Source organism: Triturus cristatus, chromosome 7 (assembly GCF_964204655.1).
Source record: "Triturus cristatus chromosome 7, aTriCri1.1, whole genome shotgun sequence".
Lineage (NCBI taxonomy): Eukaryota > Metazoa > Chordata > Amphibia > Caudata > Salamandridae > Triturus > Triturus cristatus.
The window spans coordinates 1,131,459,669-1,131,485,118 of NC_140590.1; the positions used below are offsets into that span (position 1 = coordinate 1,131,459,669).

The following is a 25,450-nucleotide window of genomic DNA, read 5'->3' on the forward strand; positions in this document are numbered from 1 at the left end:
ATACCTCCACATCTTAGACTTTAAGGTTCTGTTAAACCGTTCTACAACAGCTGCTTTTACCTCCGTGTGTGTTACAAAATGTTGAACATTGTGTTGCTTAAATAATTTCTGAAATGCCTTATTTAAGAATTCTTTTCCGGCGTCTGTTTGTAGTTTTTGAGGAATACGCCCCTTATCGAAGCGGCTGTGACGCTAGCCCCACTTTTATCACGCAGCGCCTCTGCGTAGGCGTACTTGGACAACACATCTATGACGGTTATTATATAACAAGTGCCGTTGTTATGTTTTGCTAGATCTTGAAGACTTATTATGTCCGCTTGCCATTGATAATCTATTTGCGCATTAACGATTGTCGGGCGTCTCTTAAAATGTCTTCTGGCCGGTTTATGGAGTGAATATGCCTCCTCGCCTGATAACCACGTTTTCACAGCTTCTCTGCTTACCGACTCCTTTTCATCCACAGCCCTTCTATATAGAGCTTTGGCGCTCCACAAGCTGCCAACTCCCCTAGTATCATAATAACGTTTTCTTAACAGACCCCCCTGCATGTTATCAGCCGTTACACACCATGCAATGAATGACGCTTGTTTTGTGTAAGAACATTTTATTAAAAAATAAGGAATGTTAGCAAAATCATAGACAATGGTTTCATATCTTTTCACATTATGCATAGTAAGTACGGCTTAACACATAGTCACCCTTTTGGGTTTAACACTCTACTAGTTTGTTCTAAATACACGCTATCATGTAACGTTACATACGACCTTGTTTAAAACAGTCTTCGGGGGGCCAAAGCCCCCGCTTGTCTATTTTTTTTATATAGATTACACATACGCCTTGATATGAGTCTTTCTATCATCCTTCTATTGAAAGCAGTGTCCATTCCCTGCATAACGGTTAGTTTTATGCTCGGGTCCAAGGCGTATCGGATCTCATTGAGTGCCACTGTCAAGATCCTCAACATATCAGGGTGCACATATTTCTTTTCATTGTACAACCCATACACAACCCTTAGCAGTTTATACACCTTGTAAGGGTCTAGCAAAGTACAAATATATCGTATTGTTCTTGTTCTGTATGATTCACACAAGCATTCGTGCGCCGCCTGCTGAGGATCTTTGATTTGATGACCTTGACAAAGGCTGTAATAGTCACGTTTGACACAGTTTAGTACCACCGACGCGACGAAAGCCTTAACTGCATGCCTGTCGTTGTAGGTCGTTCCAGGCTCTTCCTTTTCACACGCGTCGGAGCCGCATACACACTTATCGCAGCCCTCACGGTTTTGACATGTGGAACTTTCAGCTTGTTTTGAACACCACAGACAATTGAAAATTACATTGTTCGCTTTTTCAGGTCGCCACCCTGACAGATGCCTCCACTCTGATGCAGGCCTTTTTAGGGTTTCTCTCTAGGTTCAAAAGACGCAAGAATGACAATACGTTAGTTCCAAAAATGATGTATTTTATTTCTTCAACTATCTGCTCATAACATTTTCCTACTAACCTCTGCATTTTCACCGGCCTCTCCGGCGGCTCTGAAATCTTGCGAGTCGCTAATGTCCTGCGTGGACCCATCATGTTCGGTGCTTCTACCAGGCTGTTGCAGACCATCCTTCTCTGCACCCGTATTCTCATGAAGATCCATGTCTTCATAGACGGGTGTGTTAGGAGGGGTTACAGCCTCTTTACCATAGTGCATTATGAAGTAGGGGCATCCAGTGGGTTTTGCTCTCTAGGGGTCAAAAGACGCAAGAATGACAATACGTTAGTTGAAGAAATAAAAGACATCATTTTTGTAACTACCGGTTCATAACATTTTCCTACTAACCTCTGCATTATCACGGCCCTCTGCGACGGCTCTGAAATTTTGCGAGTTGTTAATGTCCTGCGAGGCCCCAACATCTTCGACGCTTGTCCCAGGCTGCTGCAGACCGGCCTTCTCAACAGCCGTTTTCTCCTGAAGGTCCATGTCTTCATAGACGGGTGTGTTAGGAGGTGCTACAACTTCATCTTCCTCCATGTCCACTGAACTGGGGCCAACAAGCACACTGCCACTACACGAGCCCTCACTTTCGCTGCTGTCGAACTTAACCGGGCCCATCCTGCATCCGTAATCCTTGAGCCTAAGTTCTTCCATAGGCCTACACAGGCCGCTGCCAAAACCAGTAACGTCGCAGCCCATATCCCTAGGTGTTTCTTGTTGAGCATTCTCGTCCATTACCAGAGGTGTTAAGCTGCGGTAATATCTATTGATAACTGCCTGCGAGCCATCCACCACAGGTCTGTTCACGAACGGGTTGTATCTCTTCATTTTGGCTGTGGACCCCTTTTCGTATTCAAACGTCTGCTTGCTGTACACGGCTCTTGCCCCAGGCTTATATGTATTTTAAGAAACCACAACCCCTAAAAGAGGCGTACACCTCTACAACACGGTCACGTGGCCTCAGGACTGCTCCGCAGCTGTTCACCCACCAGCTGTCTGCAACCCCCCAGTTTTAAAACATGCCCAGACATTTCCCTCCTACATGCACGCACTTTTCTGCGCACTTTTAAACATATAAACAACTATCCATGTTTTGCAGCCAGACCTGCCACTTTTAGGACTAGCCCTACATGTCACCCCTTTTAAAACCAGAGTTATTTAAGGCCAGCAGTTTGCGGCCAGACTTGTCATTTTAAAGACTAGAACTGTCAAATTTAAGGCCAGGATTTTGCGGCCAGACCTGTAAAAATTAAGGCCAGGAATTTTGCATGATGTTTGGTATCCCACCCTACTACTCACCGTCCCTGTTGGTCTTCCTACGCGATGTGTCTTCTCTTTGTTCACTTTATTATCTGCACCAGGGTGGAGGTAGGGTGTGCTCTCGTGCCCCCTATCTACCTCCGCGTACACACCCAACAAGTGGAATGTTAATACCTCCAATGTAGTATTGGAGCCAACCCCCACTCTGTTTCGATCTGCTGCTCTATTTAAACAACCGTTAATTTAGCACAGATGTGAGCATTTTTATATGCTGGAGGTCCAGTACCAATTTTACACACAAGACCAGTTTCATTCGCTTATGTTTTTCCCTTTTCTCGTGCTTTTGATTTTAACCGGCGGTTTTCGTTCTAGCATTGCTTAGTAATGTGATGCTGTGTGCAACATAAATGTGTGGTGTTCGCAGCTATATGTAAGTTGAAGTCGAAGGTAGCCTCTGAAGGGGAAGGGTGGGTTTTGCTAGGTAACTTTCATTACCCAACCAGCCTTTTAACATCAAATTGCCATCACCAGGGCACTTTTGTTCATTTCTTAGCTATGGCCCATGCTTAATACTTTTTCAATGTGGAAAAACAGAGAATTTCGTGCCTCATTCTCTCTATTTTAGTACTCCAAAATAGAACATTGTTTACCTACTCTGGAGCATCTTTGCTAAAAGTGACATTAGGTTTTAGTTTTGCGATGCTTCTTGGGATGAGTGAATGTGTATTGCACGCTGCATCTCTGGATGAAACGCACAAGTCTAAAAGTACAGATTTACTAATATATGTGCCTCTTGTGTGCATTTTATAGTTCAGTCTAGTTCTTCATTATTGGGGACGGAAGCACTTGCAGATATGAGTTCAGACTACCAGTTATACAAAAATAACACTTTTAAATAAGTACTTCTCAATGCTGTGTTATAATATGTCTATTAGTGTCAAAGCTTACACAATAAAGAACAGTAAATGTTCTGCATGGCTAAATACTTATAAGGTCCCAAAGGCGAGACCTATTGGCTATGTCAATGCTGGTTTACCTTACATGGGACTTAAAGGCTGCCCATTACCTTTGATTGTTTGGCTTCACTGTCACACTTGTTTTCTTGCTTCTTATTCGTTAGCTTCTGTAGGCCTCCTCCCCTTCTCCCTTCCCTGGAACAGGAACAGATTACTTGGTTCTTCCACTGCTCTTTTTTCAGGTGCTCTTGCTTTTTTAGGTCTCGCTGAGGCAGCGCATGCATGTGCTGCTCTGCGAGACATTAAGTGGGTTACAAAAGTGCTACCCACTGGCTTTTGCTGGCTTAAAGCTTGCGTTCACGCGAGCGTGCACAGCTGCCAGCTTTCAGCCCCCGAGGCGCCATCTGGAGCGTGATTACTTTTACTTTTGGCGGTGCTGCGCGCGCACCACTCGCGATTTTGCCGACGCGCGCACCCCTGCTTTAACTTTTGCCGTCTTTTCTTTTTTTAACGGCGCACGCGCTGAAGAGGATGCAGTCACGGTGCGTTACATGCTGGGCTAAAATGGAACAAGACAATCTACGTTTCTTTACATTGTTATAGGTGTGATGTGGATACCAGTATGATTCTGTTGCTTGTTTTCCACCTGGAATTGTGGTGCTGCAGTATTTATTTTTATTTAATTTATTCGTAACTCGTTTTACACTTTTGATTTACTGACTGCTACAACGTGCACACCGGACTGGCGATGGCGCGTCGCACATATTGCTCCAAAAACTACCAAGCATTTCAGAGGTGAGAATAACTCTTAGCAGCCTTACTGGCCTTGCTGCGGCACTGGCCTAACAGACCACCCTCGTTTTCACAAAAAGCCAAAAGTCCACTGACACAGATTTGTACAGCAAGGATCAGTTTTATATGATGTGCGCAAATGTTTGCACATGTTGCGGAAATATTTCTCCACCTGGAGGTTACAAGTCGTAATCCCAGTCAGAAAGCTCAATGCTCAATTCTGCTCCATTTTGAACTGTATTAAAACGACGTGCAACAAGTTTCAAGTCATCTTATTCGTGCCGTATTGCGCCTCACAGAAGTCACTTTTGTCATCAGATTCGCGATTTGGCTCAATTGCGACTGTTTTACAAATTGGATACTGAACATTCGCCACTCCACATTTAAATAGCAACTGCAAGTCATTTTTGGTCTGCAGAAAACCGTGATTGTTAGCCTAGGCAACTTTTGAACACTATTTTACTTCAGTTAAAAAACAAGCTTTGGCATAGCCAATAGGTCTCGCCTTTGGGACCTTATAAGTGTTTAGCCATGCAACAGTTGATATTGTTGCACCAAGGATATTGTGCTGCCTAACTAGATACTTATAAGGTCCCAAAAGCGAGACCTATTGGCTATGCCAATGCTTGTTTGTTTAAGCACTCCACAAGAGTATGTGTGTTTTTCAGCTGTCTCCCATGTGTACTTCTCCCATCCCTGTGTTTTCCTCCCCAGTCCCTCATGCTCCCACTCTCTTTTCTGTGCGCTTGCCCCAGCCCCTGGCGCAACCCCTCATTGTCCGTGTGCTTTCCCTAGCCCCTTCTGCCCACCCTTCGTTATCTGTGTTCTTGTCCCATCGCTCTCGCCCACTCTTTGTTGTCCTTGTGCTTGTCCCATGCCTCCCGCCCGCCCTCTGTTCTCCTTGTGCGTGTCCCATTCACTCCAACCCATTCTGTTGTCCTTGTCGCATCCCTCCACCCACCTCCGTTGTCGTTGTACTTACCCCGCCCCTTTTGTCCACTGATATTGTCCATGTGCTTGCCCAGCCCTCTCGCCAATCCTCCATTGGCTGTGTGAAAGTCCCAGCTCCTCCTGCTCACCCTTTGCTGTCTGCGGGCTTGCTCTCAGCCCTTTCCCCCCCCCCTCACTCTGTCCTTGTGGTTGCTCCTGCCCACTCTCCATTGTTCGTCTGCTTGCCCCCAGCCCACCCTCCATTTTCTTTGTGCTTGCCCCAGCCCCTCTCGCCAACTATCTGTTTTCGGTGCGTTTCCCCAGCCCCTCCCATCTACCCACCATTGTCCAGGTTCCTCCCCGATTCTCTCTGCCCACCCTCGGTTGTCCATGTGCCTTCCCTCACGTGTTATAACCAAAGCTAACAATGACTTAACTTTAACAGTAGTTTTTTTTCAGTGAATCTTGGGGGTTTGTGGATCATATACCACATTTAAGCTTTCCCTGCACACAACCGTCCGCAAGCAGCCAACCTCCATGCACAGTGTTCAGCTGTGCACATCTGGTTTGGCTGCAGGGTCTGACCTCCCTATACCAGAGCCTCCACATGCAGTCGGCCCCTGCTGCCCATGATTTCTAGGCTCGTTGCCCAAATGTCTGTAGATGGCCACCCCTGCTTTCTATGGTCTTTGGTTAGGCCCTGTGCCCAACTCTCAGCAGACGCTGGCAACCGGGTCAGCCCTCCAGGCCAAGCCTTGCTCCAAACCGCTCTGTGGACGGCTAACCCAGGTATTTAAGGGCTTTCAGCCATGTACATCGGCGGGATGAGGGCAGGGGAAGGTGTGATTGGCTGTAGGGCCAGCACTACAGCCAGGCCATGCTCCCACCCTCAATGTAGAGTTAAGTAGTAATAGTAGAGCACTTAATACTTTTATTGCTTTCATTGGATTTGTGAATCCTAAGCCCCTCCCACCTAGAGTCCTGTATGAATACATCTTGCATGAAATCGAATCCTGCAATACAAATCATTTTAATGATGATGATTTTATTGCCAGGGGACGCCCCTCTGGGTCCCCCACCACCCAACATTGGGATGGGGTTCAAGTTAGGTTCACCCATTGGTGGCTCCTCCGCTATAGCGAGGAGCGTTGCCCCGCTGCTATTTGAGCAGTGCAAAAAAAATGATAATACCAGGAAGTTCTCATTTTATTTTTCTACGGGCAGTCGGTGGGACTGGTCTCTGTGATGCCAAAGCAGGGGAGGAGTGGTTTGCACTGCTCTAGGCCGGCCCAACCGTCATGCGCACTTGGCATGTTCTCCATTGGGCTGTGTTGCACAGCCCTGTGGAGAGCATGCCTAGGCTCATAGGCACTACCTGAGCGTCCAAACAGGATGCTCAGACCAATCCTGCTCCTGCAGCGTTGTTGGCTGGGAGAGTCTGGAAGCCTGGGTACTTCCGGTGCTTCCAGCAGATTGACGAGAGGCGTGCAGGTGCGGAAGAGGCGTATGGCGGCATGGCAGAGAAGTTGAGTTAGTTATATATTTTTTCTTTTAATCTACCATCCCCATTCTGAGGCAGCCACCACTGGGTTCACACTGCCACCTTTTGCCTTTATTCTTTTTCCTAACATACTCATTGCACTGTGTTGGGCAGTGGTGTATGTTGCTGAAATGAATCTGTGACACCCAGCCAATCAGAGTTATATTCTTTAACCGATGTCGGATTTGTAAACTCCCAATAGAAAACTTGATAAAAAGATTCCTAGTCCACTAGGTGACTTTTTTTTTTTTTTTTTATTGATTCATGAGTCCTTTGTCGATTTGCAAATCCGCAGAGTATCTGCAAATTAACGCTCCAAATATCTCTAAAATCTTTTCATGCCAAACTAAGGACCTTTTCAAATGATAATTTACCAAACTGCTAAACAGATTTACATCAAACCAAGCACAGGCCTTTCCTTGAGTAAAGGTCTATCGTCATGCCAAATTTGGTGGATTCCATTCAGCTCTTTTTGTGTATGTAGAGTAAAGAATCCTATAGGAATTCAAATGGGAAATAGAACTTTTGGCACCCACATCTTTCCCCATTTTGTTGAAACACAGATGGATCTGCACACATTTTGCCATGAAGAACTTAGAGTGGATATGCTTTTTTGCCAGGGCTTACTAGGATTATGCAGTGTGGAGGACCACATTATGCGGCAATGTTTTACAAATTGTACAATAAAAAATGCAAGTTAAGCTGCACATTCTCTGGTCGAATTGTTATCCTTTTGAGATCAAGTCAACATCATTGGTGAAATCTGCAAATTTTGCAGATTGTCACAAATGCAGTAAATCTATAAATATATGGTACATGCTGTAGCCACTGAATCACTTAAATCCACTGACTCTCACCTTTGCCCATTGTTTTATTAAATCTATTCAAGAAAGGTAAACTCAACCTTAACATTTTAGTTCCAAGCTTTCTTCCTCGCACAGCATTAACGGCTTTAGGGCGGCGTGACTGGTGCAGCCGCACCTGACGCTGATCTTGGGGGGAGGTGTTATGCTTTAAAAGCACCTGCTGGACAGTTCCTTGTATGTCCAGCAATTTTTAGGCAACTGTAAAAATTGGCAAGATCACAGGTGATTTATGCTGCTGCTGGAGAAAGATCATAGTTTCGTCTAGTGGCAGTTTAAACTCCTCATAAGGGAGCACAGAGTGTTAATATACCTGCTGCAAAAAACGTGTATAGTGCAGATCAAAGAACTGTATTTTCTATGGATAGCACAGTGAGTTACAGGCATCCTTTTGTTAATTGCAGTTCATAAGTTATGATCCTAATATAGCACAGTGACCTATGAGCTGTCATCAAAGAGCTGCATGCAAACTGCATGGTATAGGTTAGAACGTTGTTTTTTGCACAGTCTTTCATTATACAACTTGCTTAAAAAGGGTTTGTTGGGGCTAAAAATACAAAAGAAAGCCAACTCCAACCACTGTAATACATTAAGTCCTGAGTTCAGGCTTCTCCAGACCAAACACTCTTAAAATATACTGCCTAATCGTATGGATGATTTGATTGTATATACACCTTGTAACCCTTATTGTCTTATGTCACATTTTCTATAGACAGATATACATATGAATGAATTTTTGTCTTGGATAATGTATGTATGATGTAAAGTGCTCCGACACCCTACACTGGTATGAGTAGCAGTATAAAACAAATTAAATGCATGCGATACAGGGGTTATGGAGAGATGAGAAGCTCTATTGACAGGTGGTAGTGAGGGAATCCATGTAGAAAGTCATTGAGGGGGGCGCAAAAAATGATTCCTGCACCCGGAACCACCAGCTCTAAAGGTTTGCTTGTATCCTTTTCAGAAGGGAAACAGCCTTTACAAGGAAGGCTGAACATACGAGATGCCTTTACAACGAAGGCAGAACAACTTTACCATAAATGTTTTTACAACAAATTTTTTTTTTTACGAGTATGCCTTTACCACGGATGCCTTAATAATGAATTTCGTTGTAAATGCATTAAAGGCATATTCGTAGTAAAAAAATTAAATTTACATGTACGTGTTTTGGTAAGTATTAAAGGAAAGTATTGCGTGTAATGATATATATATTCACAGAAAAAACTATAGGTTTCATGGGTGGTATAGTTAGCTGGCCATTTCACTCGTACAAAACCATAGAAATCCCTCCATTCTAGTTAGTTCTGCTAACTATAACTTGCGCGCCCGCAATGCACTGCTGATGTCACATATTGCATCATTCATGACATGGGAAGTGACATCATCCAGTGAATGTGGTCTAGTTTGAAATGTAAATATGTATTATATATATACCAATCTGTATTGAAGATTGAGTGGATATAGAACTGTCTGGATGGCGGATTTAGTAGCTGTCTGACTGTCTGTTTAAGTGAGTAATTAAAAGTGTCTCACTTAATACATGGATTAGTAACTAAACTATGTGAATGTGTGCAGCACTGTCTCTGTTATATAACATGCTGCATCAGTTGGTCACTAACTACATGAGTGTGTATATTAGTTATTGATTAGTTGGGTGAGTATTTGTATGGGGCACTGAGTTTGTGTGTGGTTGGATGGGGTGTGTGTAACTCTATGCATAGATGTGTGAATGGTTGATTGACTAGGTGTATAGGTTTAAAAGTGCAAGTGGAAACAGTTGTTTGGGTGACTGAGTGTATTTATGTGTGTGTTGGTGAGCGAATATATGTTTTAGTTTTACATCTTCAACAAAGTAAAAAAAATGAAAGGCATTGTATGTGAGAGTTGGTGTATATAAATAAGTATGTGTAAGAGTCAGTGATTGTGAGTAACTATATGCATGAGTGTATAATTGTAATGGTGATTTTTTTTAAACATATTAACTGAGTTACTATGTGTTTGAATAAATGAGGTGTTGGATAATTGTGTAAGTGAGTAAATGTAAGTGTGATTAATTTTTTTCATGAGTGAGTAGGATCACTGCATACCCGACTAAGATGACTGCTGATGTGTCAATGTCTATATATGTGTACAAGTGCATTTGATAGTGTTCTATTAATTAGTGACTGCATGTATAAATGATTCGGTTGTTGAATGTATAGTTGTGTGTGTAGACTTAGGAATCAGTGAGTGGGTATGTAGTAACTGGTATTGGTGTGTCAATGGTTTCAAATATGGTACTCTGTATTTTACAGTAAGTGATGAAAGGTTATACTAGTGTATGATGAGGTGTATCAGATTGTCACATGGATGATGTCATCAGTGATGTCATTTGAGATGCCATCAGTGATGTCACTGACCATGTCATGAATGATGCAATATGTGACATCATCAGCAGTGCATTGCGGGCGCGCAAGTTATAGTTAGCAGAACTAACTATAACGGAGGGATTTCTATGGTTTTGTACGAGTGAAATGGCCAGCTATCTAGAACACCCCTGAAACCTATGGTTTTTTCGGTGAATTTCTAAGGTTTTTTTAATGCTAATTTCTAACTATAACTTCTCTGAAACCTATGTTTTCTTTCAGTGAATGGGTTGTAGCTGCGACTAAAGGTCCCTATGGATAATTGCATGGGGAAAACATGTTTTGGGACCCCCCTCTTTTCTCACCCCCGCTTGACGAATCACCCCGAGACTTTCAGGATAGGAGCGGACCACGAGTTTTGGAACTTTCGTGAAGATTCGTCAACCGGCGCCAAAGTTATTCTGAATAGAATGTTGCGGATTTCCTATGGATAATAGGTCCTAACTATAACTACCTACTGGCGACCGCCAGTAGGTAATATATAATGTGTTGGCAAGTCTATTGTTAATGGTTTAGGGTGAGTATGGGCTTTTGGGTGGCAAGGGTATTTTTAGGTTCGGTGTGGGTTTTTGGGTGGCAAGGGTAATCCGGTTTTGGCTGGGTATGGGTTTTTGAGTGGCAAGGGTACATTTAGGGTTTAGGGTGGGTATGAGTTTTTGGGTGGAAAGGGAATTTTTATGGTTTTGGGTGACTGTGGGTTTTTGGGTGGCAAGGGTAATTTTAGGGTTTTGGGTGGCTGTGGGTTTTTAGGTGGCAATGGTAATTTTATGGTGGGTATGAGTTTTGGGGATTCCAAGGGTATTTTTAGGGTTTGGTGTGGGTTTTTGGGTGGAAAGGGAATTTATAACATTTAAAGTCAGTATGGGGGATGCGAAAGTATGTGCTCAGTTTTATTTTTTTATTTTTTTTTGTTATCTCTACAAATTGTACCCCTTAATATTTCCATGACTGGTAATTTGTCCATAACGTATCTTCATTTGGATTTTGTTGGGCTCTTGCCCTAAAAAAAATCTAATAAAATATGTTAAAAAAAAAAAGAAAGTGTGTATATATGTGTGTGTGTGTGTGTGTGTGTGTGTGTGTGTGTGTGTATATATATATATATATATATATATATATATATATATATAATATTTTCACTGAAAAAACCATAGGTTTCAGGGACGTTATAGTTAGTTGGACATTTGACTTACATAAAACTAGAGAAATTTGCCTGTTATAGTTAGTTGAGCTAACTATAACTCGCTCGCCCGCAATGCATTGGTGATGACGTCGCATATTAAATCACTCGTGACATGGTCAGTGACATCACTGATGACCTCTCAAATGACATCACTGATGACATCATCCACGTGATAATCTGATGCACACACTGATGGCCTAATATAAACTTTGATACACGCACTCTAAAATACAGACTACTATTTTTGAAACCATACACACAACAATGCCAGATACTATATACCACCCACTATTTCCTAGGTCTACACTCACATCCACTCACTTATACATGCAGTTACTCATCAATACAGTACTATAATATGCACTCATACACCTATACATACAGTCACAGTCCGCCACTCAACCAGTTACTCACACACCTAGTCAGTCATGCAAATAATCAATCACATAGGCATTTACTCATGTATACAGTTATACACACCAACTGTTATTTATACGTACACCACATCACTTATTTATGAAGATACTAAAAACATACTTACTGTCTTATACAATCACTGATAGAAGCAGACACTCTTTTATACACCCACGCTTCAAATAACTTACTCTAACGTATAGTCATTTATATACTCCAGCACTCGCATATACTGCCATAAAACATATGTAGTTACTCACACATACCAGTGAGACATTCATTCACTCACCAACTCACCCATACACACACTAACTCACCCATACAGCCCTTCCCAGATGCACTTTTTAATCCATACAACCAGTGAATCACCCACTCAGACATGTATGCACAGGCACACACCCCCCACACCCACCCATACAGATACTCAGACAACAAATCAATAACCCATATAGACACTCATGTAGCTACTCCCCAACCTATGGAGCCGTTTATACACCAACTGAGACACTAATACAGACTTTCACATAGTTTAGTCACTAACTCATACATTCAGTAACACATGTTCAATCACTCACTTATACAGTCAGTCACGCACCTACTAAATAATCCATTCAGGGACTTGTAAATTCACTCTTTCTTCAATACACCTTGGCATAGATAGATATATATGAAAAATATTTAAACTTTACAGAAACACACATTCACTGGATGATGTCATCAGTGATGTCACTGACCATGTCATGAGTGATGTAATATGTGATGTCATCACCAGTGCATTGCGGGTGCGCGAGTTATAGTTAGCTCAACTAACTATAACAGGCAAATTTTTCTGGTTTTATGTGTCAAATGTCCAACTAACTATAACGTCCCTGAAACCTATGGTTTTGTCTGTGAATTTCTAAGGTTTTTTAAATGCTAATTCCTAACTATAACGTCTGTAAAACCTATGTTTTTTTTCAGTGAACACATATATATTTAGTATACTATGAATACATGTGAAAATGTGTCGGTCCACCTGTTTACCTCGGTGACACAGAAAAAATGGGTGGCACTGACATCAGCACGCCGACAAGGTCCTCTTATGGCTCAAATGACGTCATACTGTGTCCCGAGCCATGCTATTATGACATCGTTGTCGACGTGGGAGAGCTAGGAAAGAATTTCTGCAGAATGCTGGCACAGGGGATATTCACCTAAGTGTTCAGGCTAGGCCTTTGGGAGCAACTGTTTGTTACCACTCCAGAAACCGAAACCAGTGATCCGAGGGCAGAGGCCCTGCAGATGGAACACGAGGTGGGGAGCCCAGTCGTGTGCTCTGGTGGGGCAGCGAAGTGACCAGCACCACTACCCACAGAAAAGGTAACGAGGGCACTGACTAAATCAGGATCATCTCTTTGTATCTGGCAGGAACAACAAGGTTAAAATGCCCTAGTTCCAAAATGTAGAATTAGTGCTACAATGGTCTTCAAGAGGACCTGCGATGGATGCCGCTTCTGCCTTCCGTACACTGGAGGCGGCACATGGGTCGGTACAGTACGGTCATACTGCGGTGGGACACACACTCGTTGACCTCTCATGGCACTGCTCCACACTTCGGGGACAACGCTTTCCATTAGCTGTGTTTTCTGATGACGTGTCGCCAGCCCCATCCAACCGCAGAACCGCTTTAGATCCAAACAGACTCTTCCACTCTCTCACCGGAAGTGAAACCAGGCCACGTGGACACTAACACAATACAACAGCCGGGAATGCACTTTTCGGTAAAAAAAACACATTCCTTCCTCCTAAGTTATCAACAAAACGACTCACTGAAGAACAGGGGCCAGCTTCGATCGGTAAACAGCCGTTACAACAAATTTTTTACTTCGCGATACCATTACAATGCATGCATTACCACGCATGCGTTGTACAACAAATTTTTTATTTCGCGATACCATTACAATGCATGCATTACCACGCATGCGTTGTACATCGCGAAGTCATTACTACGTATTTTTTTAGAACGCATGGTCATTTACCACGCATGCCTTTACAACGAATTTTGTTGTAACGGTATGTATGGTAAATGAGTGAGAGGTAGGGGGGATTGGGCATGGGGTGGTGGTTACTTTTCTAGGGTTTAGGGTAGTGCAGTGGTGTTTGAGTAGTGTAGGGGTCGTGCTGGTGGTAGTGTTTTAGGGTTTAGGGTAGTGTAGAGGGTCGTGCTGGTGGTAGATTTAGGGTAGTGCAGTGGTTTTCGAGCAGTGTAGGGGGTCTTGCTGGGGGTGGTTTTTCAGGGTTTAGGGCAGTGGTGTTCGGGCAGTGTAGGGGGTCTTGCTGGGGGTGGTGTTAATAGATGGTGTTAATACTTATCAATATTATGTTTACAACACCTATATCTTTAGCATGCATGCCTTTTCCACAAAATTTAAGGTACGTACAAACCCATTACATATATATGTATGTTTTAAACTTACCTTGAAAGTAGATATATTAATTGGGTAAAGGCGTATAGTAGTTGTAAAAAATAGTTGTTGTTAAAACCTTCGTGGTTTAGACTAAGTAGTGGTTAAGCAGTCGTTGTTTAGACTGTAGTTGTTCCAACATACAATCTTTTCAGAATGTTTGTCCAAAGGATTATGAAGGCAGTTTTTTGTCCTGAATTCTGACTGCTGGTTAAAAATTGTGGTAAATAACCATTGAATGTTTATTTTGAAACCATCTCTTACTCCAAGAAAACCTTCCTTTGAGACTGAATTATGTATGCCCCAAAAAGAAAAATGATCTAGGCTTCAGATAAACGATTTTAAGCTTCCATTGGTTTGTAAACGTTAGTGATCAGTTCAGTCTGAATCCAGGCGAGAAAGCAAACAATATTCACAACGCCCCTTTTGTTCCACTATAGGGTTCACAATTTTGGAATCCGGAGTAGTTCAAGTATTTGCTGCGGTTCCCTGTCACTTTGATTTAACCTTTTAGTAAACTATGTGGTTGTGAAATTGTTGATCTTTATTCAACAAAGGCTAAAAGTCCCTAAACAAGATTTGTTGTGCTTTGCTTTGGAGAGGGCAGGTTTACAGCTCACGTGTCAGTTGAGCACCATTTCAGTCGCAAACAAAAGGCCCACTCTCTGAAACCCTGCCGTTTTGTTGTTGCACTGTAAAGGAAACCCACAGACAGTATAGACCCAGCCTTATAGAGGATACTGGATTTTCCAGTGCATTAAAATACACATGCCTTTGGTGAGCTATAACATTAAACTCTTGTGAAATGAAATTTCACGTACAACATTTTAAATAAAAAATGTCTTACGAAGCTTATCATATTATGCACTTCTCAAAGTTTATGGTTGAACAATCCTCTGAGGCTCCTGTGCCGCCCATCACAGCGAATGACCCCAAAGTTTCCAGGGGCTACAAAGTGCTTCCGAACCATACTCTTTCCTAATATCCTGTCTTCTGACAAACATTGTATCTGAAACGTTGCAGTTGCCAGTAAGAATAGACTTCAAAGCATTGTTGCAGGAATGAGTCGTGTTGTTCTGCAATTCATTCAGCTCATGGGGTTCTTGTAAGCTCTGCTATGCTCAATTCTGCCGCCTCCCAATTATTTTGTTCAGTATGTGGGCACTGCCATTCACAATTCATGTTTAGTATGCAGATGCATCGACGATCCCCCCCCCCCCCCCCCCCGATCATGTTCAGTATGTTGCTAAGCCCGTTCACATTTCTTACTTGGTATAACAAATATTGCCCTCTTTCTAAGGACCTATAGACAGCTCTTTTGCAGTTTACCTTACAATGTATATGTGTTTATTGTTCATACTTCTTTTTCTAGGACTGCATTGATTTAACAGAAGAAGACTTCATTTTTGGTGGCATAAAGCACAGTGATGTTGGAGTGATTGATCTAACCAGCCTCGAGGGGATAGAAGATATGCAGAAGAGCTTTGAAACTAATATGGACTTTGAATGCGAGTCCTCTTCATCTGTGAGCGATTGCTTGTTCATCAAAGAGGAGAACACTAGCATGGGGTCCTCTAAGCCTGGAGTTGAAGCTCATACAGCTAGGTCTGCTGAGATGGACTTGTTCGAGGATGGCGCTTCATCAGAGTCCTATTCTTCTGAATCCAACTCTTCAAATGACAGCTACAAAAGTAGAGGCCAGCAGAGTGACAGTGGTACTTCTGTAAACAGCGACCTGGGCTCTTTGAATAACCCTCATGAGATGCACACCAGCACCCACTCCTCCGGTATGAGTCGTCGGACATCAGAGGAGTATCTTTCAGATCTTCTAGACAATTGCTCCAACAGCAGCTTAACAACTTCTCCAACAATCCTTAAGGGTAGCGATGAAAATATAAGCTTGCCTAACAGGACTGCCTCTCTTAACAATTCGCAACTTGTTTTTAGTGGATTTGATAAAGACTCCCTAGAAGACCTTTCCTTTATCTCCGGCACTGATTGGCCTGACACAAGACCGTCGCTCAGAGACTCACTCCGTATCTCCAGTAAGGAGTCCTGTGAAGAAAATGTGTCCATTCTCTCCAGCAAAGAGTCCTCCTATGATAGTGAATCAATTTCAGAAAACATTCCAATCCTCTCCAGCAGGGAGACTTCCTGTAATAGCAAATCGTCCCTAGAAAACCTTCCCGTCCTCTCCAGCAGGGAGTCTTCCTGTGAAAGAAAATCTTCCCTCAAATCCATTCCAGTACTCTCCGGCAGAGAATCTTGTTCTAGCAAAAATTCCTTGGAAAACCCTCCTGTACCCTCCAGTGCTCAGAAACTCTCGATGGAAAACCTTCCCCTTGCCTGCAGCATAGAGGACTCAAATAGTAGACACACGACAAACACTTCGGTTAAAGAGTCTTCAATAACCCCCCTCCTCAATTTTACTCTTCAAGAACTTTCTGAGGTAAACTCTTCCCTTATGAGGCCTATGCAAAGTACCCCTGGGCAAGGTGTAGAACACACAAGAGATCCCAGTGTTGCCCCCCTAACCACTTGCGCACCTGTCATAGCCAGCAGGGCTTGGCTGAACAAACTCAAATATTTCCGAAAGCTCCCCATACGGCACCTTTTCTTCCAGGGAATTAAGCTAGATAAGGACACTTTAAAGGTACGTTCCTAAGGTTGAGATCCTTCATGTTAAGTGTGATGTGATGTGGCATGTCTCTTGTTATTGGATATAAGAATTTGTATGGCTCACAAAAGTAGTGATTAAACTGTCATTTTAAGCAAATTTAACACACTGAACCTTCAGTTTAAACCTAGAGTTGTTGTTGTTATGGTCCTACATTGTATGCTTGTAACTAAACTAGTTCTATATCATGGGGTTTTTATTATTTGTAAACATTAGAATATCTACACACGTGGAATATCTGGTAACATTTTTTTTATGAATGACCAATCTCACCTGATCTACACAAACACTACCTGTGTAAAAGCAGAATTTTATTTTCTTTGTATTTATTGTCTATTAAAAATGAGCATTTATGGCTTCCAGAAATCAAAAATGGTTTCAAAAGATAAAACGTTAAAAGATAAAACTGTCAGAGTTTTCCTTTTAGTCAGCATTTATACTATCTATTTTTTCTTTCTGAAGACTTTTTCGCTGATGTAAGGGTTATATTTTTTCTTAAACAGCCTCTCAAAGTTGGAAAGACAGAAGATCATGTTCTCGGGATTAGAGCCTACTAGAGGAAAGTGTTTTCTATAGGGCTTCACCTCGCTGGGGCAATTGTCTATACTAAGGATGGGAAGAATTCTAGGATAAATGCTTTCTGATGGTAAAAGTTTTTTAGGCACAGTCTATGCTCAAGGGGCCTCAACATTGAGGGCTCTTAGTCAGTTCTTTCTTATTTATTCTTTTTCAATTATGAAGAGAACTTAAAAATATAATATACCCACTAATACAAAACTCCCATTGTAGCATTCTCAGCCCTAAAAGAAAGGGAACATATTAAACCACTGCCACAATAATTTTGACTTCAAAACTGTCTCCATAGTTCTTCAGCTGTACGGGAATGTATGCATCTGAGGTATTATTGCCATATTAATATTTTGCTCGCTAAATTCCTTGCAAATATCTCACCATGTATAGGAAGGGCTAACTAAGCTCACTATTCTGTTTTGTGTTTATGGATATTAATGAAGTTCTCATGAAAGAAAATTAATGAAAAGGTGGCCATATTCTGTTATTAAAATATAAGCCACCCTCCTGCCTTTCTCATAGGCAGTAAACGCAAAATGTGCATGTTTAGTTCCTCTATCCTTCAGTTATCTCTATAAAAGAATTGTCACTCCGCTTCAGGTGGAATTGCCGACATAGGACTTTAAGTCCGCATCTGCAGCGCGTGATCGCCCAGTGGGAGGCTGCATCACCTTTCACCTTCCTGGGTGGAGGATCATCACATCTAACCAATGGGTGCTAAAAGTTGTGGAACTTGATTATTCTCTTCCCAACCTGTCTCACCCCTCAGACATGCTACCCAACCACATAATTTTCTAGCGGACCACCTGCTCATACTCCGAAGAGAGCAGGCGGTCTTGGCCAAGAGCCATAGAGCGATTGTCTGCATCAGAGATTCTGGCTGTTACTCCTATGATTTCCTGGTGCCGAAGGAGTATGAAGGCCTTTGTCCCATCCTTGATCTTCTCCCTCTGAAAATCTTTTCCTGGAAGGATGCTTACCCTGGCCCAAGTTCTGTCTGCCCAGGATCTAGGACACTAATTGTGGCGTTGACTTTGCAGGACGCTGTACTGCAGTTCCACAGACGTTATCTGCGGTTCCTGGTAGGCAGGAGCACTTTCAGTTCTTCATGCTCCTCTTTGGCCTTGCCATTGCATCTCGGGTGTTCAAAAAGGTGACAATGGGGGTTGCAGCCCAACTGCGGGGTTTAGGAATACCAGTTTCTCCCCCCCCCCTACCTTGATGACTAAACTGAAGGTTGGTTCATGTATCAAACAGTTGTAAACCACATCTATCTGTTGGCATTCTTAGGGCTTTTCTAAACCTTTCCTCCGCTTCAGTGAGTCCAGGACAGTCAGGCTTTGATCACAATGTTATGGCCCTTGGCCTGTATCTCAATCATAGAGGCACTGAGACTTCTTGGTCCCTAGGCCACCTGAATCCTGCTTTTGTACCCTACCAGGTGGCACATGCAGACTCTGCAGTGGAATCTGAAGTCCCAGTTTGGCCCAGGACCAAAGGAACCTGTCGGATTCCATCCAGGTGTCTGAGGAGACTGCAGAAGACTTGCACTGGTGGCTGATCGGTGGGAATTGGACTGACAGTAGACCCCTCTCCCTACCCAACTCAGTGATACCCGGTGTGACGGGTGCATCGTTGCTGGTTTGGGGATTTTCAATGGGAGAAGTGAAGATCATAGGTCTCTGATGTATACTCACTTCCACATCAACCTGCTGCAGTTTGCTTGAAATTTGAGGTGTTCCTCCTGTCCCACAAGGGGAAACTGGTACAGGTTATCACAGACACCACACCTGCCATATGGTACCTCAATAAAAAGGTAGTGTGGGCTCTTGGATTTGTACCAGGAGGCTCTGTGTCTGTGTAAGTGTCTCAATACTCTGGGCATCTCCATTTTCTGCCATCACTTGGCAGGATCTTTAGATACCAGTGTGGGCAAACTTATCCGATGTTGCCTAGGCAGATCACGAATGGCAGTTGCACTTGGAGGTTGCACAGGGCATCTTCCAACAATGGGGAGAACCCTGGCTCGACATATTCATCACCGCAGAAAAATGTGCAGTGCCCAAACGTTTTCATATTGGAGTGTTCCCAAGACTATTCTCCCTCAGGGATGACTTTCACCTCAACTTGGACTCAGGACTCCTTCTTTCCGTGCCACCTCTTCCTCTCCTACTCGGGGTACTGAAAAACATTAAGAACGCTGGGCCCAAGTCATCCTAGTGGCCCTAAAATGGGAGAGGAGCATGTTTTACCTGGAACTTCTGGACATGTGCATGTCATCTGTCCCTTTCTGCTGCAGAGCAGGGTTAGGTCTAGCACCCGAATCTACACAACCTCCACCTCTGTGCATGAAGATTGAACAGCAGCGGTTGATGACATTGGAGCTCCCTCCCAAAGTAGTTGATGCAATTGTGGCAGCCAAGTGTCCTTTTTCCAAAACTGTATATGCTGGACGCTAAGGGAAATTTATGGTCCAGTGTTCTTCCCATGATTTTCAGCCTTCACAGTGAAAGTTATCTGACAATCTACTGTTTTGCTATTCATTAGCACAGCAAGGTGTGCTGTGGAACCAGTTAAGGGTTATCTTTGGCCCTCCCTGCCTTTTAGCGTTTTTCAGATCAGCCATCTCTTTTCACCTGTTGTGAAGCGTTTCTTGAAGAGGCTAGTCCACATTCTCCCACCTATACCATTTTTATTGCCATAGTGGGACCTTCATTTGGTTCTGACAAACCTGATGTGTTCAGACTTTGATCCCATACACATCTGCTTTCTCAATCTGCTGACGATAAAAACTGCAATCATTGCCATAACTTCTGTCTGGTGAGTGAACTTCAGGTCTTGCCTGTCACACATCCTTCTTTCTGGACACGCTGGTCTTTCGGACAAAAGCTAAAGTTAGTAGTGCCCTTCCACATAGGGCAAACTATCACCTTTCTGGCTTTCTATGGTGCGTGTCCTCACCCATATAAGGAAGAAGGAAAGGCTCCATCAGTGTGACCATAGGAGGGCCCTAGGTTTCCGTCTTCATCAGACTGTCCAGAAACCATTGATTGGACAAGCAACTTTTTCTGGGCTCCTCTGAAGTAAAAAAGGGGAAAATAGTGAAAAAACAACCACCTCCTGATGGATTATTTTATGCATTAAGATTAGGGCTCCCGGTTTTATGGTATTTATATTTTTTGACATTTCCGTCTGTATTTATCCATATTTGTTGTCAACTTTATCTGTAGTTATCCATATTTATTATGGGTTTTGTGGAAAAAATCAAGCTGAAACTGGTATATTTCCACATTTATTTAGCCAATAAATATGGAGTCATGCTTGAATGCCTGCCAGGTTTCAGTAATATAAACACCTGAGGAAGATAAATCAATGCACTTATATGAAAATATATACATTTCTGTTTCAGCCTTGTGCATATTTACTGCTGTTTAAGCCTCTACTTAAATTCCTTTATTTTATAACCCTCTTACCTCAGTAAAAATGGAAAACAGGGAGCCTTAATTAAGATCTGCTATGGGCTGACTAAAAAGTAGCTCCTGGAATGCTTGTCCAGCCATTCCAGTCGAGCAGAAGCTGCTACCACTGTGGTGGTGTATGTTGTGCCAGTCTCGGGCATCTGCCAGGCCTTTATGTGGACATCTCTCTACACGTTCACAAACTCTACTACCTGAATAGCTAGGCTCTGTGTGATGAGCACTTCAGCCAATCTGTCCTTCATGATTTCTGGCTTTGGTATCTATTCACAAGGTTAGTTAAGAACCGTCTATCTGAAGTTACTTACCTTCGATACTGCCTTTTCTGGTAGAAATTCTGTCTCACTGCTCACCGACCTACCAATCTCCCCATTCTTTGGATGGACATATATTGTCCACTAATAAGCTCCCAGTCCAGAGACATCTGTTAGACACTTCTGCCCATGGATTCCTTACCTCTGGATTATCCCCAGGCATCTGACTGGATCCGAAAAACCTTGAGCAGCACCTCTGTGTGATGGTACGGGGCATCGATCATCTCTGCACCACCTCAGCCAGCTGAGTTCTTTTCTCTCTACGCCATTAGTGCAGATCCAGAAGGGCGACCTCAGTCATTTCTTGACTACCTTTTTTGACTTTCTGTCAAACCTTTTGAGCTTTAGCTCCCAGTATGCTTTGGGATGTCTCCTAAAATACCTGTGGGTTTTAAATCCTGTGGAGACTGTCACAAGCAGATGTCTGTGATAGACCCCAACCTGAATTATGGGCCACAACACTAAAACTTGTTAAGGCTTCTGAGCGATGAACCCCAAGGCGGTCCTCGATCGTGCCTTGAAGCTATTGGTTGCTTGACACCAGGCAAATCCTGCCCACTCCATGACCAGCCCGCGAGATGGTCCTGGGCCTGCTCTCGTAGTCCCTCTCGTCGGTTGGTTTTTGCAGTCCACATCTTTGCTGGGAAAGTTCTATAAAAAAAGATGGGCAAGAAGTTTTTTGATTTTACCACGCTGGTACAAATCATCGGATGAGCTGCAGGAACAATGCCACAAGTCCAGGCCCAATCCCACACTTATCCCACTGAGCCCTAGTCTGGGTCTGCTCCACGCCTCACAGAATTTCTGAGAGCTGGTGCAAGCCCGCCAAATTAAAGGCATTTTATTAGGCCATGTGCCTTCTATTTGGACGAGCCAACCTCTGTGGAGCTCCTTCAGGCCCCATGGATTTGGAAGGTGCCCCAACTAGAGTCCTGCCAGAAGGTTCGCCCTCTGCCCTAGTTAGGCCTTTCGGATTTGTTCCTGGCTCCAGACCGACTTCAGTCGGGAATCTACTACATTCTCCGAAGTCTTTCCCAGTGGCGCCATTCCCAGCGCAACCTTCATCAGAATTCCTGACTCCAATATGGAGCTTGTCCGATGTCGATCCAGGGCCGAGCAGACAAAGGTACCTCTTCTTCCCTAATGAGGCCCTCACTGATGTCCTGCTTGGTCTGGGCCAAGCCTTGTGCAGACGCTCCTGTGCACAGGACGATCGCCTGCCGCGCTGTTCCTGGGCATCCTTGCTTCCACACCCAGTACCCTACCATGGAAAGCTGGTCGCCCAGGCCTCCGCTTCCGAAGTCAACCCTGGCACGTTCCCTACCTCTAATGTCAAACAGGAACCTGTCTGAACTTGAGGACGCACTTTACACATGCCCAGTAGTGGTGCTTAAGAATTCACACAGTTAGTTATGACAAATAAACAAAGTTGCATCCTAATACTCAAATAATCCAGTGTTCTTCACAAAGTATTCAATGATAGTGCAAACAATGTTTTCCACTTAATTGGTCAATTATCCGTTTCTTTCACTGGTCTTCACCATTGTCACACACTTGTCTATTGGCTTGGCCTGATAACTCCTTGTATTGTCGCTGTGAATTGATATTGTAACTGCTTATAAGTACAATCAATTTGTCATTTATTGAATATCACAAACATATTGTATTGTATATATTGTTGCAGCATCCCCCTGATGAAGGTGTTTTCACCTAAATGCATTGGGAACTGTTTTTGATGCCATTTCATGCTATCAAGAAATTAAAACATGAAAAGGAAAATAAACAAGAACACAGTGTTTTGAACTGTGATTATTGTGTTTGTGCATTTATGATTTTGATTTATGTAATCGCTTTGTCTTCTTGTATATTACATTACAAGAACTTTTTGGTCATCAATTTTCTTTGGAAAACATTGTTTGTACTATCATTGAATACTTTGTGAAGAACACTGGATTATTTGAGTATTGGGATGCAACTTTGTTTACTTGTCATAACAAACTGTGTGAATTCTTAAACACCACCACTGGGCATGTGTAAAGTGCGTCCTCGGGTGCAGACAAGTTCCGGTTTGACATTAGTGAATATTGGTCACCTGGCAGGGGCCAGCCAGAGTTTACTCAGGGCAGCACCTTCAAATACATAGGTTTACCTTTCAATAATCAGTCCTACTTTTTAAAATTTTGTAATAAGTTTGGTGTGCAGGCTATCCACATCTGTTTTGAGATTATATCGTTCCCTACCACCCCACCGGATAGTGAATCCAAGACGCTGGGTATTCCCTTCACCCAGCCTGCACTGAGGTCCATGAACACTGTGTGCTTCTTTTGTAGTTATACCATCACAGTATGGGACTCGGTTGCATAAGTGCTGCTCATGGTCTCTGAGAAGGCCCGAGTCATTCCAACCCTGTCTACTGCAGATGGCAAGGATGCAGCAAAGTTTACGATATGCTGCGGACTGACCCGACAGATTCGCTAAGTAGAGCGATTGCTTTGTTGGGGGCACCCCCCCAGCCATGCCTGACCAAGTTCAACTGGCTTCTCATCGGATGTCGAAGCACGACAGCACTTGCCTCTTTGGCAGATTCAGCGCTAAAGATTCAAGGACAGCAGGACTACTGTCAGGTCATTGGGACTCTCCTTGACCCTACACCAGCCCCATTCTGCCTTCCGTGGCTACGGTAGGGACTACCAGCTGCGTCCATTTCAACCGGGCTACCACAGCCAACAGATTTACCAGTCCTTTCATGGCTGTGGAGCGGCTCCCACTAGCCTTGTGGGACACAAGGCCAGAGATATACCCAGTCCACTTCCCTCTCTGGCAGACGCAGCCTCGAAAACCCTTTTAATAGGCCCTCACAACGTCTCTGGCAACCGGTTGGTGGCTGTATCAATCACCACCTGTTCTGCTGGAAGTCCATCTTTGGACAAATGGGTGCTCCAGATTGTTCAGTGCGGTTATGCCCCTCCATTCAAAGAAACCCTGCTGCTCATGCCAACATCATCAGATTGGCTGACTGAGGACCACCACACCCTGCTGCATCAGCAAGAAAGGCTCTTTTGGCCAAAGGATCCATCGAGAGGGTGTCAACATCAGAAGTAGGTTGTGGTTGCTATTCCTGCTACTTTCTGGTGCAAAGAAAGGACAGAGGCCTCCGCTCTGTGCCAGACTTGCACCTTCTCAACTACTTCTTAAAAAAAAAAGATATTGAAGATGCTCTTGGTGCCTCTGGCCTTGTCTGCCCGGGACACTGAATGGTAGCATTGAAATTTCAGGAAGCATATTTCTATACAGCGTCCTGCTGGCCCACTGTCATTGCCTGCGGTTCACGGTAGAACAAGAGCATTTTCAGTTTGCTTTGCTCTCCTTTGGCCTTACCAGTGCCCATTGGGTGTTCACAAAAGTGATGGCGGTGGTTGCAGCTCTTCTGTGAAGGTTAGGGGTTTCAGTCATCTTCCTCCTCGGTGACTGACTGTTCTGTCCTCAGCCACGGTGCTCGTGTGCTAAGGACGGAACTGTTCTGTCCTCTGCACACAACTCTGAAATCTCTCTGCTGTTTACAGAAGAGGGATTTCCTTTTTTGTTTTTCAGCCTGGGCAGCTGGAGAAGAGCTTCCCCAGCCTCCAGAGGCATTTTTTCTTCTTCAATGTAATGACGACCGTGCTCACTGATGTCATTACATTGAAAGTTCATTTCTCATTTACTGCTTCGGTGCTCATGGGGCCATCTCAGCCCTTGGTCAGCAAAGCAAACAGGACGGGTATCATTGGAAAGGGGAGAATCTCCCCTTTGCAATGGTATCTTTCCATAGGGGATTGCTGTTGGAGGGCAATCCCCTTGCATGCATCCACCCGTAGACACCAGGGAGGGGGGAGCGGCCCCTTGGGCAAGGCCTTTTGACCCTCCCTCAACGTTTTTGGGAAATTCAGCCTTTTTGTTTTTAGCTAGTATACTGGTGGGGCTGCCCAGAATGGCACACCCCAGAAAAGCAAATGGGCACAGTCTTTCTCCCCCAAAACCCCCTCCCCAGCACCTAATCTGTGCCCCCCCCCCCCCCCGGGCCAGAAAGCCCACTAGGCACCAGGGAGTATTTTCTTTTTTCTAAGGCACAGTAGAGGTGCAATCTGCCCAGAGACGG

The 25,450-nt window shown here is 43.8% G+C and overlaps 2 protein-coding genes across 3 annotated transcripts in view; one reads left to right on the forward strand and one right to left on the reverse strand.

The window, feature by feature from the left end:
* The window catches only part of SIMC1 (SUMO interacting motifs containing 1), a 345,516-nt gene that overhangs the window by 39,337 nt on the left and 280,729 nt on the right, over positions 1-25,450 (forward strand). For both annotated transcript variants that reach the window (XM_085618268.1, XM_085618267.1), the window contains exon 2: positions 15,648-16,928. In XM_085618268.1, coding sequence (XP_085474394.1) covers positions 15,648-16,928 — 1,281 coding nt within the window. The remainder of the gene's footprint in view (positions 1-15,647; positions 16,929-25,450) is intronic.
* On the reverse strand, positions 770-1,971 carry LOC146811227 (uncharacterized). The gene is made up of 3 exons (XM_085620377.1): positions 1,831-1,971; positions 1,507-1,734; positions 770-1,411 (listed from the first exon to the last, which is right to left on the reverse strand). Exons 1-3 carry the CDS (start codon positions 1,969-1,971, stop codon positions 770-772), a joined length of 1,011 nt encoding a protein of 336 aa, XP_085476503.1.